Source organism: Centruroides vittatus, unplaced genomic scaffold (assembly GCF_030686945.1).
Source record: "Centruroides vittatus isolate TY-2023 unplaced genomic scaffold, ASM3068694v2 contig_370, whole genome shotgun sequence".
In the NCBI taxonomy this organism is placed as follows: Eukaryota; Metazoa; Arthropoda; class Arachnida; order Scorpiones; family Buthidae; genus Centruroides; species Centruroides vittatus.
The window spans coordinates 276,035-293,102 of NW_027122193.1; the positions used below are offsets into that span (position 1 = coordinate 276,035).

At 33.7% G+C, this 17,068-nt stretch overlaps 1 protein-coding gene across 1 annotated transcript in view; it reads left to right on the top strand.

The window, feature by feature from the left end:
- Nucleotides 1-17,068, top strand: part of LOC136975276 (rifampicin phosphotransferase-like) — a 45,812-nt gene that overhangs the window by 370 nt on the left and 28,374 nt on the right. Inside the window, exons 2-13 of the mRNA XM_067270311.1 lie at nucleotides 859-1,037; nucleotides 3,248-3,492; nucleotides 3,795-3,836; nucleotides 4,229-4,339; nucleotides 4,746-4,864; nucleotides 5,902-5,951; nucleotides 7,065-7,117; nucleotides 7,191-7,309; nucleotides 9,302-9,443; nucleotides 9,525-9,565; nucleotides 12,580-12,707; nucleotides 14,528-14,631. Of these exons, the coding sequence (XP_067126412.1) occupies nucleotides 859-1,037; nucleotides 3,248-3,492; nucleotides 3,795-3,836; nucleotides 4,229-4,339; nucleotides 4,746-4,864; nucleotides 5,902-5,951; nucleotides 7,065-7,117; nucleotides 7,191-7,309; nucleotides 9,302-9,443; nucleotides 9,525-9,565; nucleotides 12,580-12,707; nucleotides 14,528-14,631 (1,333 nt within the window). The remainder of the gene's footprint in view (nucleotides 1-858; nucleotides 1,038-3,247; nucleotides 3,493-3,794; nucleotides 3,837-4,228; nucleotides 4,340-4,745; nucleotides 4,865-5,901; nucleotides 5,952-7,064; nucleotides 7,118-7,190; nucleotides 7,310-9,301; nucleotides 9,444-9,524; nucleotides 9,566-12,579; nucleotides 12,708-14,527; nucleotides 14,632-17,068) is intronic.

Here is a 17,068-nt window from a genome sequence, read left to right on the forward strand (position 1 = left end):
ATAATGAACTAATCTACGTTTGTTCTACATCCGGATTTTTTTTATCGAAAATGAAGTTTTTTATCTTCGTAATTCGTCCTTGTTCTTTACACTTCATACGTTATCCGATAATACGTGCATTGTGTATTTCCCAAACAAACAAATTGTATTTTTTGTACGTTGACCCTTAGTTACAAATTCTGTTATATAACCGTCGATCCTCTGTTTAATTTTAGTATTCGAATAGAGGAAAGAGGCTATTTATTTCGACTTTTAGAAATGTGTCCTGCACATCAAGACATGTATTTTTTGACCACACAACGAGTTTTACGAAATGTCTAGTTTCCGAGACTCTACTATGGTGTGTAAAATTTGGACAGATCTTCCGGAAAAAAAACTGTTCTTTCTTTGAATAATATTCAAAAAACTTGTTCTCTATATTGGGTTTGAAATATTATTTAATCGGGTCTTAATTTCTAATAATATATGATTATTAATTAACCGCTTAGGTATTCGCTCAATTTACTGATAATATATACGTGGAAAGCGTTAAACCAAGGAAAATGCTGTAATTCAGTTCGTCACAGCATAGCATAGTGTATAGAGGGCAACTGAGCTATCTTACGACAACATAGCTTTAAAAACATTTCCAATAAGCGGGATCTTCATAATAACTGTAATAATAAAAAAAGAAATATATAAAAAGACGTAATCTGTTACGAACAGAAGAGTTAATGTATTTTTATTTGTGTAATCAACTGCATACAAGTCAGCCATGTTGTTTTCTCGTGAAGTCCACGTACAAAACTCTTTTTTTCAATAAAAAGTAATAATGAGAAATTGATATAAGGCGTAACGATTATTATTTAATCCCGACAGAGCCACTGACAATCAAGAAGATATTTTTGATTTTGTTTTTGAAACTTTACGAGTTCGTCTTCAAACCCAGACTTCATTTTCACGATTTCGATGATGACGAAGATTTGGTCAAAGCCGGTGTCGTCCCCAGCCCGGTCGAATGGAAACTAGAATGTCCCCGAAACTGTAACCTGTACAGAGTAAGTGCTTAGTTTGAATTAATACTTTATTAGAAATTAATAAGGAATCTTTTAAGATTCGTAATTCTGGTGTTAAGTTTTCGTATTACGTAATTAATGTAACTGATGTTACGTAACGTTACCAGACCCGAAAATAATATATCGAAATTGGAAAATCGGTAGTATCTCAAACCAAGTATATTTAATACTAGCAAAGAATGTGTAACGCTGGCCGGCACTCGGGGAGGAGGTTGAGTTGTCTTCATTATAGTGTAGCGTATGTTTCCGCAGGCAGAGAGTAACTATGTAAATTTGTGCCAACACTTATAGGGTTTGTCAATATGTAGAGGATAAAATAAGGAAAAGGAGTGAGGGTCCGAGTATTAGAGTAACGTATGTTTTTGAAAAATTATAAAGACTAGCTACGCAAAATTTGTCCAGATCACACAGAAGGTAAAGGGTTAGAGGAAGGAATCAGAAAGACAGTGAGTAGTCCGAGTTTTATGATAGACCATGTTTCCTCTAATGTACCATCGAGTAACTAAGCAGAATTTCGTCCAGATCGGACGAAGGGTTTGGGAGTTTGTAGGGAAGATGAAACCAGCAGGAATGAGTGAGGGGTTCGAGTTTTATGAAAGCTTACTTACTGTATATCGGACATTAATAAGCTTTTCAATGGACTATTGATACAGATATATTTCGTCACAGTTGCGACTGTCTTTTAGGAATTTTCTCATCGATAAGGCTCACTCACACGTGTGTACACCTGAAAAGCAACCGTAAGAACTCGATTTATATAGGTAGATATATGATAACGTAAGAATAATTGTTATTTTTAAATCTTGTGTAGGATTATTACTAAAAAAAAACACATAAATATGCTATAGGTCAGTGTACGAAAGTTTAGTTTCATCGAAAGGAAGTAAATTCACAACAATAAAAAAGAAATGTCTTTAGTAATGGTACGGTGGAATTAATACTAAAACCATGGTAATTACTTTCTATAAGAAACTGTCCTCTATTCAGGTGTATGAGATCCCGGGCTTTAGTCTATTGTAATTAAGAATATTAATTTAGTAATTCAATAAATTTATTAAATTCAAAGCGCAAAAAATAGGAAAAATCAACGAGGAATTAATCAAATTTTCTCCGTGATAACAATTCTTTTCTAAACGAATCCTCTTCCTGGGAAGAGGAAAGAACACGATTTGGCCTAGGAAGTAGAGAGTAAAATACGAGATTCGACGAGTTGTCTTTCCGATATTGAGTCGTTGGTAACATCTTGACTCGGAAAGAGAACGGAACACACAAAAAGACCAGCAAAGATTGAAAAGGTTCTTCAGTTCAGCAAGTTTATCTTTCTGTCAAGTTGAGTTCAGCTGCCCAGGTTCAATTCAGTATATCCTTACAATTCAGCAGCCGCCCAGATTAAAAATCCATGAACTTCAATCAGTTACGAATTAGCTACCATTAATATTGAATCAGTTACCATTAATATTACGGATTATTACCAAGATTCGTCAGTACAAGTAAAGAGACTCTAGACTCTCCTCCTTTTCTTTTGAACGCCCAAGCCGGCCAGAGATCCCGAGCCTCAAGAATCGAGGTATTTATGTTAATACGCAAAAGTTGTGTTAGAGCGTCTCTCTCTCTCTCACTCTCTCTCACTCTCTCTCTTGACGACGTTAGGCGCGGATAGCATATAAAATAAGTTAGCAGACGATATACCATATCGTCTACTAACTTACTTTATTTGCTAATTCCATAATATAATATATATATTTTGCATGTAATATTTCGCTTTGTTATTAAATGTTTATTGCTTATCGTACTTTCTTGGCTGAGAGCATCACTTGCGAAAATTCCTACCTCTCTTATTTTCTTTCCTTCATTCCTTACTTTCGTAAAAGTCCTACGCGGCCGCTTACGCGGTTCGATAGATTCTGTGAGCCGAAAATTTACAGATGGTGTCTGAACTGACCCGAGGGGGCGCTGCCTCCAATCACAGGAAGAAAATGGAAAAGGCTACGCAATAAGCGAGTTAGACAGAGCCACTCGCGACAACTGTACGAGTTCGTGATTGTATCCACTCGGGTATTCGTGAGACTGTTAAAATTAAATGTAATTAAAATCAATAAATAAAAGTTAATAAGAATAATTATCGGTTCCAGAAGATTTTATACATATTACATTGAATTTTGAAGCTAGTATAATATAAGATAATCTCTTAGGAAGAGGACGAAGTGTTGATATACGGGGTTAATTCGAAGAAGGAATGTTTGCTGGTGAGGGTGGCCAGGATCGACGATACGATGGCCGAAGCGTGGCTCTATCTTACACTTTCCGACGGCAAAGTTTACGTTCTGCAAGAAACGGGTAGAACGACGGACGACCGTTACTTCCATGCGGCCGGTTTGCGACTGCAATGTCTATCGCCTCTCAGAACTTGGAGGATAGTTTTCAACGGTCTTCTCAGGTAAATATTTTTAATAAAATGTTTAAAGTTTTTAAAAATATTTCGAATTAGACTGCGCATAAAATTTTAAGAGAGTTTTTGATCAGGATCGACACTACGAGGCAAATAGGCAAGTAAATAAATGAATGTCTTTATGATTAAAATATAAAATAACAACAACCATCAATTCTCGTAATAACAAGCATGAAGATAACCTTCTCAGTATTGGTGATAAAGTCGTTTAACACAGTTATTATGACTTTTATTATTATTTCGATAATATTTTACACACTGATAAATATTAACTGTATTATTTTATTTAGGGAAAACGACGGCAGAGTGATTCACGTCAAATTCAGTTTTGTGTAAGTATATTTTCTCTTCTTCAAATTATTCTCAAATTTTTATGATGATTAATAGTAATTAGGTTTAGTTTATGAAACGTCATGTACTAAAATTTCTTACCATATGTTTATCTTTTCTTTTTCAACGCAAAAACTTTGATGGGCAGTAAATGTAAACATGAATGTATCAATTTTTTCAATTGTAAATCAGAAATTTATGTAACCCATGCGCTTTAATACTTAAACATAGTTCCATTCAATATAATTTATTTCATAAAAACAGGTGTTACGCGCTGATTTCGTATCGTAATTTAAAATATAGTTATAAAGTATTGTTTAGACGACCTCATACAATAGTAAAAAGGATATTATCTATATTAAGAAAGAAAGGATTTAATGAATTTTCTCGATAGATGGACAGTTCTATCAGACGTGTACGATTTCTCCAGCGACGTAGATAAAGATGCCATGGCCAACGCCTTAGATCACGCTTCATTCTTTTCACTCTTCGGCAACGTTTCTCGGTAAATATATATTATTTATTATTACATTTTACTGTTATTTCTAATTTTTATTCATTTTTAGTTATTTTTGCTTTTTATTCAAATATTTACGAGTTGTTATTAATTTATTGTATTCTATTTTGGAACGATATTTTACGGTAAAATACGTTTTAAGTAAGATTGTAGCCTGAGGATGGCCTATTGGATTAGGTTGAAAACGTTTGCTAAATAAAAGCAAATTCTAACAGCCAAAAAAGTCTTCATAGATTTACTTTCAATTGTTCTGCTGAGGTTCATTTACATTATTGATTAACTTACATAGTTTATGAACCGTTTTTTCAGTTGTTTTAATTACCCCTCCAATAATAATGTTTTCGGAGACTGAGGAACTTTCTACCATTTTCATGTCTGATATTCTTATGTTTAGAACACGAGAATTAATGGACGTCTACACTCAACACGGGCAAATGAGAGGAACGATTAAGTTGGAAGGATCCGATACAGAAAAGGAGATGCATTTATGGGGAACCAAAATGAGAAATCTTCGTGAGTATTATTCCATTATTCATTTAATCTTCGTTTCTGACTTGTTTGAAATTTCACAAAAATACCGGAATATTTATTATAAGCGGAAAGTTTAAATTTCGCGGTCGAAGCTAATTTTTAAGATTGTTTAACATTGTACAAAAATTTTATTTAATCCTTTTTTTCTGAATATTATAGCGCTAATTATTCAAATGTTAAAATTCACAAGTTCAGAGAAAATCTAACGGCGGAGCTACCTAGATGCATACTATGCAATTGCATAGCAGCCAGTTTTGTCAAGGAGAAAGACTTGAGTAGAAACTACATAACCATTCAGTAAAACATGAAACGTTGGAAATAAGTAATATCCGTATTTACTATATTTAGTGAGGCAGTGAACAGATCAGAACTTCACAGGATCAGCTTTATTGCCGTGTTTGCATGGATTCCCAAAATGTCAAGCTTAACTGTTGGATAAACACTACATTAGAGTAAAACTGTTTCCGTTAGAACCCGGAATTGCACTATTATATCTGAGAATTACTCTCGAGGAATCGATCTGTAGTTTGAGCTCCCGTTTATCTTAATTAGTATTTAAATTAAATGCTTTACATTTCACTAGTGACTGTTTATATTGGATTCTAGACAAGTGAATTTGAATGATGAAAAACGCATCAGTAATTCGTTAATCTGACGCCCTGTAAAACATTTCTAAGCATTCTGTAATGAAGAATCAATGTTCTTTCCGTTATTTATTACCTCTGAAATCTGTAAACAATGGTCACTGACAGAAACGAATATAAGGCAGTGACATGCTCGTTACTCAAAGTTCTACTCATTTTTTTTATTTTTTTGTATTTATCAATCGATCAAGTGTGATGGGGACTGTGCTTTTTCAGTACGCTCTAAAAAAACAGACAGTGAACTGCTAAGAACATTTTTTGGCTTTATTGTCTATTTACTTATAAATTTCAATATTTTACCTAATTAAAGTATTATATTCTGACAATATATTTTTCATTTAATAGTTATAATCTGTTTAATTTTGTTCAATTTAGGAAAGATCTCGTCAGAAAGACAATTTTGCCACGTTTTCGCTTACTTGCAGGTAAGTATTAGTTAAGGACATAAAATTATTTATTACTAATAAAGAAATATTTTTGAAATAAATAAGAATTAAATGTATTGTATACCTTAATTAAACATAACACATATGGCATCAAAATATTTTCAATTGAGCGTTTGGGAAACGAAATAAAATAATTGAATGAAAAGTGAATAATTGGATTGAATTGAAATGTTAAGACCAAGCAACACAAGGACGGTCTACCAAAGCACCCAGTTTGTTCTTTGAGCCTTCTTTGAAGCAACCTTTAACTCGATGGATATTCTTTTTAAAATGTCCCAAATTTAGTTATATATTTTAAGATAACCTAAATAACTACCGTGACCGGTCTGCTACAAACCGACTACCAACTTTCGCTTCACTAGTTTCATCTTTTCTGTCATTGAAAACGAACGATGAATTTTTCTAATAAACTCTTCAATTAAGTTAAAATATTAAAATAAAACTCCGTTTTACGAATTCTTTTCACTTTCTAGTGTTTCCATTCTTTTCTAAGGAATAACAGACAAAATCACTGCTGTTTCAAAGTTTGCAAACAGTAACGATGAACAACATTATATAAATTCAATAGACAATTTTACAGGTGTGGAGGATTGTCCCCTAACACTGGAGGAACTATATATATATATATATTTCTTATAATGAAAAATCCAGCAACGAGTTGCTTAACTTTTCACACAATATCTGTTACGATATTTTATAATTAATATTTTTTATACTTTCAAATAGTATAAAATAACAAAAAAATTTATTTTGATGGTAGGGATGGATTTCGTAGGAAATTATAAATGCTGATAATGAGTAAAATAGTCAGACCCTACCCGAAATATGAGACACGATCCCCTTTATCTCCCCACCCGTCGACCTTTATCAACTAAAATTATACGGCATGAATCACCCTAATAAATAAACCTTCCTTCCTGCAAAATTTCAGAAATTGTCGACACAAAACACAGGAATTATTATGTTTCAAAAAGGTGAACAAAATCGTGCCCCCTACACAGACACACACTAACATCCCTAGATAAAGATATTATCTCAAATTTTATTTTTTATTCGTATAATTATTCTATATACAACTGTATTTCTATGTAGCACGGGATTTTACTACACATAGGAATTGAGAGTGTTGATAATGTGATAAAAAGGTAATTTGATATTTAAACCCAATAATATCTCTGCGTATTATAAAATGATAAATTATTTAGTGTTTTTGATCAGGCTTCATCACGGTCATATAATGAATTCTAACGGCAGCTTGCACTCGATCAAATGTAAAATTCTACCCGATAGCGAAAATATGAATGAAATAGAGAATAAAGTCTTAGAATTTTCCTTGGGTAAGTTGTGAGAAATTTTAGTTTGTTTTATAGTTTTTATTTAACTTTTATTTATTCTACAGAATTATCTATACAAAAGGACTTTAGTTTTTAGTTGTATGGAGTTCCTCTAACATGTCATTTATAATCCACTAAACAATTTTACTGAGGGCTTTCAAATTCCTATAACTACTAAGATGTAGTGAACAGTAAATTTAGTAGATGTAATACCAAAAACATTCTGTTCTGTAAACGTATAAAGACAAATAATTATTTTATATTATAGTCATTTATTTTTATGTAATAATAATTATAATATAAATAATATATAGTATGTATAAAAATAATTTTTTCGGACCCAACAGAGATGGAGTGGATAAAACCATCAAACAATATTGGTTTGTCGTAGTTTTGTGGAAGCAGCATGTTCGCGTGAAGTCTTCCGGTTTATATTTACGTGTCTAGCACAAAACACGAGCTATTTTGATGTAGAACGGAGGTGGCAAACGTATGGCACACTTGTCCAAAGTGACACGTAACGTTTCATACGATTTCGGTTTATCACCTGATCATCGCTTTTCTCACTCAGCTTTTTGCATTTGATATACAACTTGTTTATAAATCCAAAAATTTATCTTTCACGAATATCTGACAAATATTAGATTCGAAGGCTGAACGAAGCAACCAAAAACACTTGTCAGACAAGCAACTAACAAAAGAAATCGAGTGTAAAGTGGATTGCAAACAATCTGATTTGTACAATCTTCAAACGAATGTCTTCCTTCTGGATATGAGAAAAACTCGAAGAAAAAGTTAGTTGAGAACCATTCAAAAAGCAATTGAAGTAATTTGTAAAGTAAATTACTTCTAGAATGTGACAATGTCTTACTATTTAATCTTCGACAAATCCTTTTACTGATTGACGAAGACATTAAATTTATGCTAAATATTTACGCTCAGATTTTTTTTCAAGTTACTTAACGAATCTGTAAATAATGAATATCGTTGAAAGACCCTTCTATTGCTCAAAGGGTTGAAAAATTTTTAAAAAAGGTAAAATGTTAGATTAAATATATTCAATTACGATGCTATAGGAAGTTTTTAGTCGATACTGAGATTTGTAAAATAACAATTTCGTTCGTGCAGCACGAGAATATCGAAAGCATTTACAGTAAAACCCCGATTTATTGTTTTTGTTAGTAGATCGGTGAAAAAATGTAAAAATCTAAAATAACTATAGTTATTGAGCCCGTAATTACATAAATTAAACGATTTATTATTGTCACGATGCCAGGCTGCAATTTTCCGTTACAGTGTTTTTCAATCTTTTTAGTATTGTCTTCCCCCGGTACATATTAGCAACAGAGTGGTGTCGGTTATCAACATTCAAGAGAAAATTTTGAATTGATTTACGTGACTTCCCTTTTTCGCCGAAAGTTCGTAATTGGTTATTTCGGGCCTCCTGCCCCTAAGCTTTCCCTATTCTGTCTCCACTTTCATCTGTCTAACTCCGTTCTCAAGATTACGGTAGAACAGACAGCAGCATTTCTGAGTCTACAATTTTTACGAATTGCAGCCCAAGAACATTACATTTGCTTTTATGTACAACAAAGTGCAATAAATGATATTTATTACATTCTCATCTCCATATAGCTCTTATGTAATTTAAAAAATGTCATTAACATGTTCAAATCATCCTGAGAAATTTCTGATTCTTCGTTTCTAACTTCATCCTGGATCTCTACAGCCGCATTGTCAAAGCAACACATGGACGATCTCCGAATCTCGATGCCTCCGGGCAGAACTTTTAGGAAAAACCAGCCTCTAAATGTTAGACACGTAAAGAAAACGTTACGTGGTCAGCACCTTAACCCGCAACAAGAGACAAATGTTTAGTGGTTTTATCCACTCGGCCTATGGCGAATGTTAACACAGTTAAAATCTTTTTATATATAAATTATATTTTAAAATATATTGTATATATGTAATTATAATTATATGTTCTTATGTTAGAGGATGAAGCATATAAATTAAAATTTACTTCCGAGATATTTTCCACATCATTTACGAAATCGAAATGGCCCGATGGCATCGAATTAAAACACGTAACTATGTCTAAAAATGGAATGAAGGGTCACGGAATTGTGTTAAAAGGGTAAATTATATAATATATTTTAATTCTTGCGGCATAATATTTAAATAAGTTATTGGAATATTAATGAATGTATATTTACAGAAAAATCTTGAAAAATAAAAGAAAATATCCCGTACAAAAACGTAAGTAAATCTTTATTTGAAATATTTTAATTCTTGATAAATTCACTTATACTTTTTTCATAAAAACGTAAAGATCGAAAAATGCAATAAAATTGTAATTAACTACTAATCACTTTTGGTTTATAATTTAAAGACTTTCCGATTATCAGGCAATATCACTTTTTTATTCTGTATAAGGCATACTAACAAGTCGGGTTAACGAGTTAACACACGTTTAAATTTTATTTATTTACGTATAAATTCACAAATAGATTCACGGACCCTATCAGATCTGGAATGAAAGGTAATTAATTGCCTTTGATACCGGATCTGATAAGGCCGTAAATGAATTTATACTGTTTAGGTCTTAATTATCATCCGATCGATAAGCAATATGTTGACGATTTGAAAACTTTTTCTCGAGATAATTTTAAAAATGAGAAGATAATCAAGTATTACACAAGACTGATTTCGAAATATTTTATTCGAAAATGTATAATATAAAGCAAAACAATTTTAATTTGAATATTTAAGAGGCGTTTTTTCGGTCCACCACGAATTCGACCAACATTCACAATACGAAGGCCAACTGAGTCCAATTTATCCAAAGCAGACGAAACTTCACGAAAAAATATTGTTCGCCTGGACATCAATGCGGGATTTCCCAGAGAGGTTGATATAGCATAGCCTTATATTAACTAGCCAATGACAGAGGCCGTTTTATTTGAACCGGACTTATTCGTTTTCTTAATTAATCAACTGTATTAAAGCCACCTAACCAGACAACCTACCGATTAGCTGACTTGTGAGAGGAAATATTCTAGTCTTTGCATGTTTTAACAATTTAATAGAATTATTTTAAGGAAAACATTTGCGAAAATACTTATTAAGAAATAATTCATCGAAAGTAAAATATGTTCAAATTTGGAGTGAATAACTAACACGAATTAATCGAACTTTCACCAATATTAGAGAGTTATCATCATCGTTATTCTCCCGGTAAACTGTTCAGGATTTATGAAAACATAATTTGTCGATACTTATAGTTTCTTATATTGTAGCAAATAGCAGAAATTGTAAAAAAAAAATAATTTTAAGCACCGCAAAAGTATAGAATCGACTAGTAAATGAATGCAAAAAGCATTAAATACTTCAAAATAGTTTAGTTTAGTTATTTATTTGCACACCTCCTTTACTGATAACATCGAAAATACAATTTGGCATGCTATCTACAAGGATTTTTATGATAGATAATATGACGAATTTAGCCTCTGTAATCCTAATTATTATTGGTAGACCAATCTCACAACAATTTCATTGGCTGTGAGATGGGTCTACCGATAAAAATTTGGATTATAGAGGCTAAATTTGTCATATTATCTACATATACAGCAAAACATTTATATATTAAAGATTTTTATGATCGATGCCTCAAGGGGATTCCAAGCAGTGGCAATTGCTTGATTTGTGAGTTTAATGTCGACATACTGATGATTTTGGTCATAAATTTGGCCAACCAAGATACCCAAACGTTTTCTATAAGATTGCAATCAGAAGAAGGAACTGGGCAATTCGTTTATTTTCAAACCACTGTCTCGTATCTCGTGACACATGGATAGATGCATTGTCCTGTTAAAAAATAAAAGGAATTCTTCTGAATATAAGTTTGTATATCAGCGATTTGTTTTCCAGAACTTGTTGATTGTCGGATAGTCGACACTGTTCATGCGACAGGTAACGAATGCCAAATCCAATTTTCTCAATGCAGAAAAAGCATCCCAAACCATAACACTCCCACCACCGAAGTTCCTTTGCGACGAAAAGTACTTGAGCTTTTTTCACGCCAATAGAACGCTAAACCATCTGGCCCATCCAAATTAAATGTTTTTTCGTCCGAAAAGATTATCTATACGACAAAAATGTTGTTATTTCTTGTGCTAGCACGATAGGTCTAAACGAAACAAAAAACTTACCTTATTCCATTCAGCGGCCATATTTTTCCTACCAAAATTGAGTTGGGCAGCTTTGTGCTCAGGTTTAAAAGCAGGGCACTTTTCATTCCAGACCAAACAATATTGTTGTTGCCATGTAAACCCTTTTAGAAACCTTTTCATATTAGACATTGAATCATGTATATCTTTACACATGATCCAAAATAAGACATGACTGATGTTCGTAAATAATAATTTGTGAAATGTTAACATCTCACAAAATTCTCAATCTTGTATCAGTGTACTACAATATATTAAAGCGTGATTATTTGATAAACGCTTAATATTCTAGCATACATTTTTCAAAATTGAGTACCCCGTATGATTTGATCAAGTATATTTTTAACGTTTTATACCAAACAGTTGATCAATACAATAGAGAAAGTATTTTATTATTATTGCTCTGCTCTACTGTGTTTTTACATAAATTATAAAAAGTACAGGAGTTCGTTACTCCTGCTCTTACAGGAACAAAGTAATGCAGAATTCCGTATGTTCCGGATAACCAGGTGCCAGAATAACGAACTGTTACTGTATATTGAATACAGCTGACTCTTGATAATCCGACAGGTATGGGACCAAAGGGGTGTCGGATTACCATAAGTGTCCGGATTACCGAAAATGATTATATATTTGGCATTGTTTTGCTAGCAGTAGCCTACAATATTCCTACATTTTATGAGTAAAACGCTGCCTAGGTTAATATGGAAATGAAACACCCATTTCGGTTAACTAAAACATGTTTATTAAAAGAAATATGGAAGCCAATAAATGTACATACTGTATGTATAGGCATAAATAATACAGTACGTACAGAACTGCTCACGGAAAACACAAGAAATGTGTGTCGTCGTGTAAGAATTGGGTGGGGAGATTCGTGTCGCGACATCCTTCTGTGCAAGCAGACACGTAACGGGACGGGGACTACGATGACCTTGACAGGAAATGCGTCGGACTACTGAGTAGGTCGGATTACAAAAGCGTCGGATTATCGAGGGTCAGCTGTACAAAAATAAAATTTTATTTTTTATTTTATTTTTTTAGCAATTAATAAAACAGAAAATCTTTTGGTGGTGCCACTTACATCGTTACATTGCCGAGTATCGGAATTAACTGGTGGTAAAGGTTCCTCTCTCGGAGTACTTACAGAAATTGCTGCTGATAATAAAAACGTAAATATGTATAATATATAATATATATAATTAGTTCTCTTATATACAGATATTTTATAAAAAAAATGTAACTTAAAACAGTAAAATATGTGGATAAAACCAATCAACACTTGCCAGATCACCCCTGTATCCAGTGTGTCGATTCAATGCAAACGTAATATCCTTTGTAAATCTTAGTCTTCAGATATATTGAAATAAAGTAGAATAATACGAAATGTATATTATAAATTAGTACATTTTGTTAAATATTATATGTAATATAAGTGTTTAATGCAGTAGAGCAATGGGTTAAGACCAGGGGTCACCAAACTTTTTCACAGCAGGCCAGATTAACTGAGAGAATGACGAGCACGGGCCGCGTAACCATTTTGTTTAATACAGTATACTGAATACACAAGAAAGCAGAACAATGAAGATATCTATTTAAAAATACGCAAACACAATGGCTGCAGAAAGCTCGTAATCGCTTTTCTTAGAAGCTTTATTGTAGGTACTTAAACAAAACGCGGTCCGATATCCAAAGTGGCAAAAAGTCGCCAAAGTTTTTATTTCACTGATTTTATTTCACCTAAAAATTTTATTACTGTCAGATGCAAAAATTAGATTGGACCAATTTTGGTATTTTTACTTACACTTATTTCAATATTTTCTACATAGTAAGTTCATTTACAATCTATGAAATTTCCATATAAATAATTAAATTTTAGTTCATTTGTGGCACAATGTGGCAGCGGCCCGGATGAGCTGACCTCGCGGGGTGTACGTTGGTGACTTCTGGTTAAGACGATGGCAATGTTATTACATAGGCAATGAAACGAGGGGTGCTTCCGGGAGGACTATCTACGATAAATTCGCCCTTATTTAAGTGAAGAACACCCAGAAAACTCGCAAGTGGCCAACCCGTCGGTCAGGTACAAATCCGCGATTAACTGTAGTAAAGTTCACAAAAACGTCCGATGTGTTCACTATTGGCGACCGACCCGGTGCGCCAATAACACTCGATGAAGTTCTGTGTGTCCTGTTGGAAAACACCGTTGCAGGTCCGTCGGGAAGACACCTTGCGAATATTCCGTTGCTTGAAGGCTCCGCTCGGGTCCAAACGATCTTAGAAACTTCTCTCGCCAACCGTCCGGATGGCGTAACGTGGGCGAACTTCTCGAATCACGTAACAAGACGAACTGACCCGAATCACGTAACCAGATAAACTCACTACACCACCTGCGTCCCTCTCTCCTTTTTTCCCACACCCGAGCGTCCACTCCCCTCTTCCCGCCTCGACCTTTTTCGTACACACATGTCGGCCACGTGTCGGATGACCACCCGGTGTTTTCCCGTTCACATGTAGTCAGTCCCTCCCTCCACCGTCTTCTTGGAACGATGATCGTTATCAGCGCAAAAAGAAAGGGGCGGGAATCGTGTTTACACAATTCCACCCCGACAACTGTGTTCCTGGTTTTATCCACTTGGCCACTGATGTGTTTTATCACTTACTGAATATAATAAGAATACAGCTACTAAGAAATTTGGGGAAAATTATTCGTTTATTAAATTCTACTAAGGTGTTGAATATAGTTGTTTGTCTACTATTTATATATGATTCTTTATTATTGTGTATATATGTACGCTATATGTACTATATATAGCGTACATATATATATATTAGATTTCACGTAGGCTATGTAAATATACTGTACTATACGCATAACATTAGTTGAATCCGAACATATTAGGAGAAATATATCTTTTTGATTTGTAAGTTATCGTTCACTTTTTCTACATAAAACAATGCAAAATTGTTTGGTTTAATTTGTTTTTATTAGTTCATAGTGCCCAAAGGTGTTGTCGTGACGACGAAAGCCTACAAAATATTTCAGGATACAAATAGAATGAAAGACATCGTTTCCTCTTTACAGAAAATAACACGGTTTGTATTATTTCAACGATTTTTAGATATAAATTTAAAAGCTTTCGAATGGTTTAAATTGTATATACAACTTTGTATTATTAATTCAATTATAATATTTTTATAGAAATTAAAACAAGTACAATTTCTCTGTGGAAATAATTATATAGGAATGTTTCCCTTATAGGAATATTTTTAAATCCATTAAATTGATAATTCATTTTTATATTATTTAACTTTTATATGATTTTTATATTATATAATTTTAAATGAATATGTGAGTGCAACATTCACATTTTTACAATTCCATAACGATTTGTAAAAATGTCAGTATTGCACTCACATATTCATTTAGTGGTTAATGTTACCCTAGGTTCCGAGATGGCGACGGGGGAAATTTTTCCCTACGTTGGAGACTGCGACGGGGAAAAAATTTTTCCCTCGATTCAAGATGGCCGCGTTTCCGGCCGCCATCTTGAATTTCTCTGCAGACTCCGCGGACGTTAACCGAAATAAAAAAAAAAAAAAAAAGAATATTTTTACTCACTTTTCGATGGTGGTTGCCTACTTCTTCCTACTTTTTTTTTCCTTTCCGATCCATTCTTTTTTCGGTTTTGCCAGCTTGGATACTTTCCTTTTCTCTTGGTACGGCTCTTTTCTTCCCTGTTCTTTTCGATTCGGCTGCTCTTTTATTGGTCGATTGGCGTTTCCCTCTGTTCGATTTATTACTACTTGGCCATTTAAACGACAGAATGCAACCCCAAGAAATGTGGCCAAATTTACTTTTAAATGTTTCTTCAAAGGCAGAGGTCTTCGTTCCGCACTTACTACATTGCAAGAAACAGCTTTCTCTATTACTCCGATGACATAATTTGCATTTAGAATCGCACGGAATACAAACGGACTCGGTCGGCTGTATGCCTAATTTTACAGCAAATTTCGGAAATCTCAATGCGTTATCGATACGGGGAGGCAAACATAGCTCCAAAAAGTCGTCTTCCATTAACTTGTAGAAATCACGTGTGGTGCAACTCGACCGAAATTCGTCGTTGAAACTCAAATCGGCAAAACTACTCATTATCGAATAATTGGCAATAAACTAAACGCGGGGAGGTGGTGAGGAAAAAAAATGAAATATCGTAACCAGAAAAATAAACAGCAAATATTCCAATACGCAATTCGTCGCAACACTGCAGTAAACGAATCCAACTGGAAACTAGTCGATTTGCATAAAATTGCATTGAAATGAACAGAAACACGTCACAGATCGAGCATTTGCATATTCGTTCGTAACACAACTACGAATTTCCTGCCGATATTACTCTCGCACGACGTCACGAAAAGGCTCCCTCTACCGTCGCAAATTTACACACGACCGTCGCCGTGTCGAGGTTACAGGATACTCGGCAACGTCGATCTCAGGGTTGAACCCGAACGGGGAAAAATTCTCAACGGCGTCGACGTCACGACTCTAGGGAAAAAAATTTTTCCCGCCGCAGTCTCCAACGTAGGGAAAAATTTCCCCGTCGCCATCTCGGAACCTAAGGTAACATTAACCCATTTAGTATACATTTAAATGTTTTTTTCCGTTCTATAATCTTTAATTAGATTGTTCCATCACAATTACAACTTTCAACGTATCATCGAGATTTTTATTCTTTGACTCTATTAATTTTCTTTTTGTGGGAGATGCTGTTAGCCAGTTGTTGATTCTAATAACGAAAAAAATAAATGATGTAATGTTGGATTTAATTTAGTCAGATTACCTGTTTACTTTCTGAAATTTATGGCTGATGAATTTCCTGAGAAAAGAACAACTTCCTCTTTGGATCATAAAGGTTGAAATTCTGCTATAATAAATATAAGAATCCGGAAGGAATTTCGAGTGACTACGCAAAGTAATTGAATTTTTCGTATATTAACGCTGAAAAAGAAATTAATATTCAGGAAAGTATTCGTCTTTTGCTTAAAGTACAATTTATTCCAATTGTAAGTTGCAAACTCTCTTAGAACGACTCGCTAATATCAAGTCGTTGGAGAAAAACATCGATACGACACTTGTAGAATTGGAATCTCTGTTCTCAATGCTTGAAAATGTTAGGAAAGATAAATATACTGGTTACAAAACTAGTATAGTAATGTATTCTAACACATGAAAAAATGTTGTCTAACTTTCTCTGCATTACTGTTGAAGTTAGAAGATAAAGAAAGAAGAAATAATGTAGTAGTTTCTGGTTTTCCAGGTAATCGGAACGAGGAAGATGTGTTTTGATTAAAATTTCATGTCATCTACGTACTTATATAGGTATTTCAAACTTATAAAGAACCATGAAAATGTTAGCTGCCCGTTGGTTAGGCACTAACCGGTAACCAACTACAAGTTCAGTGGTTTTATTCCACCAGTTCCCGAAATGCTGGGATTTACTGATTTTAGGCAAATATATGTGGCTATACGAAC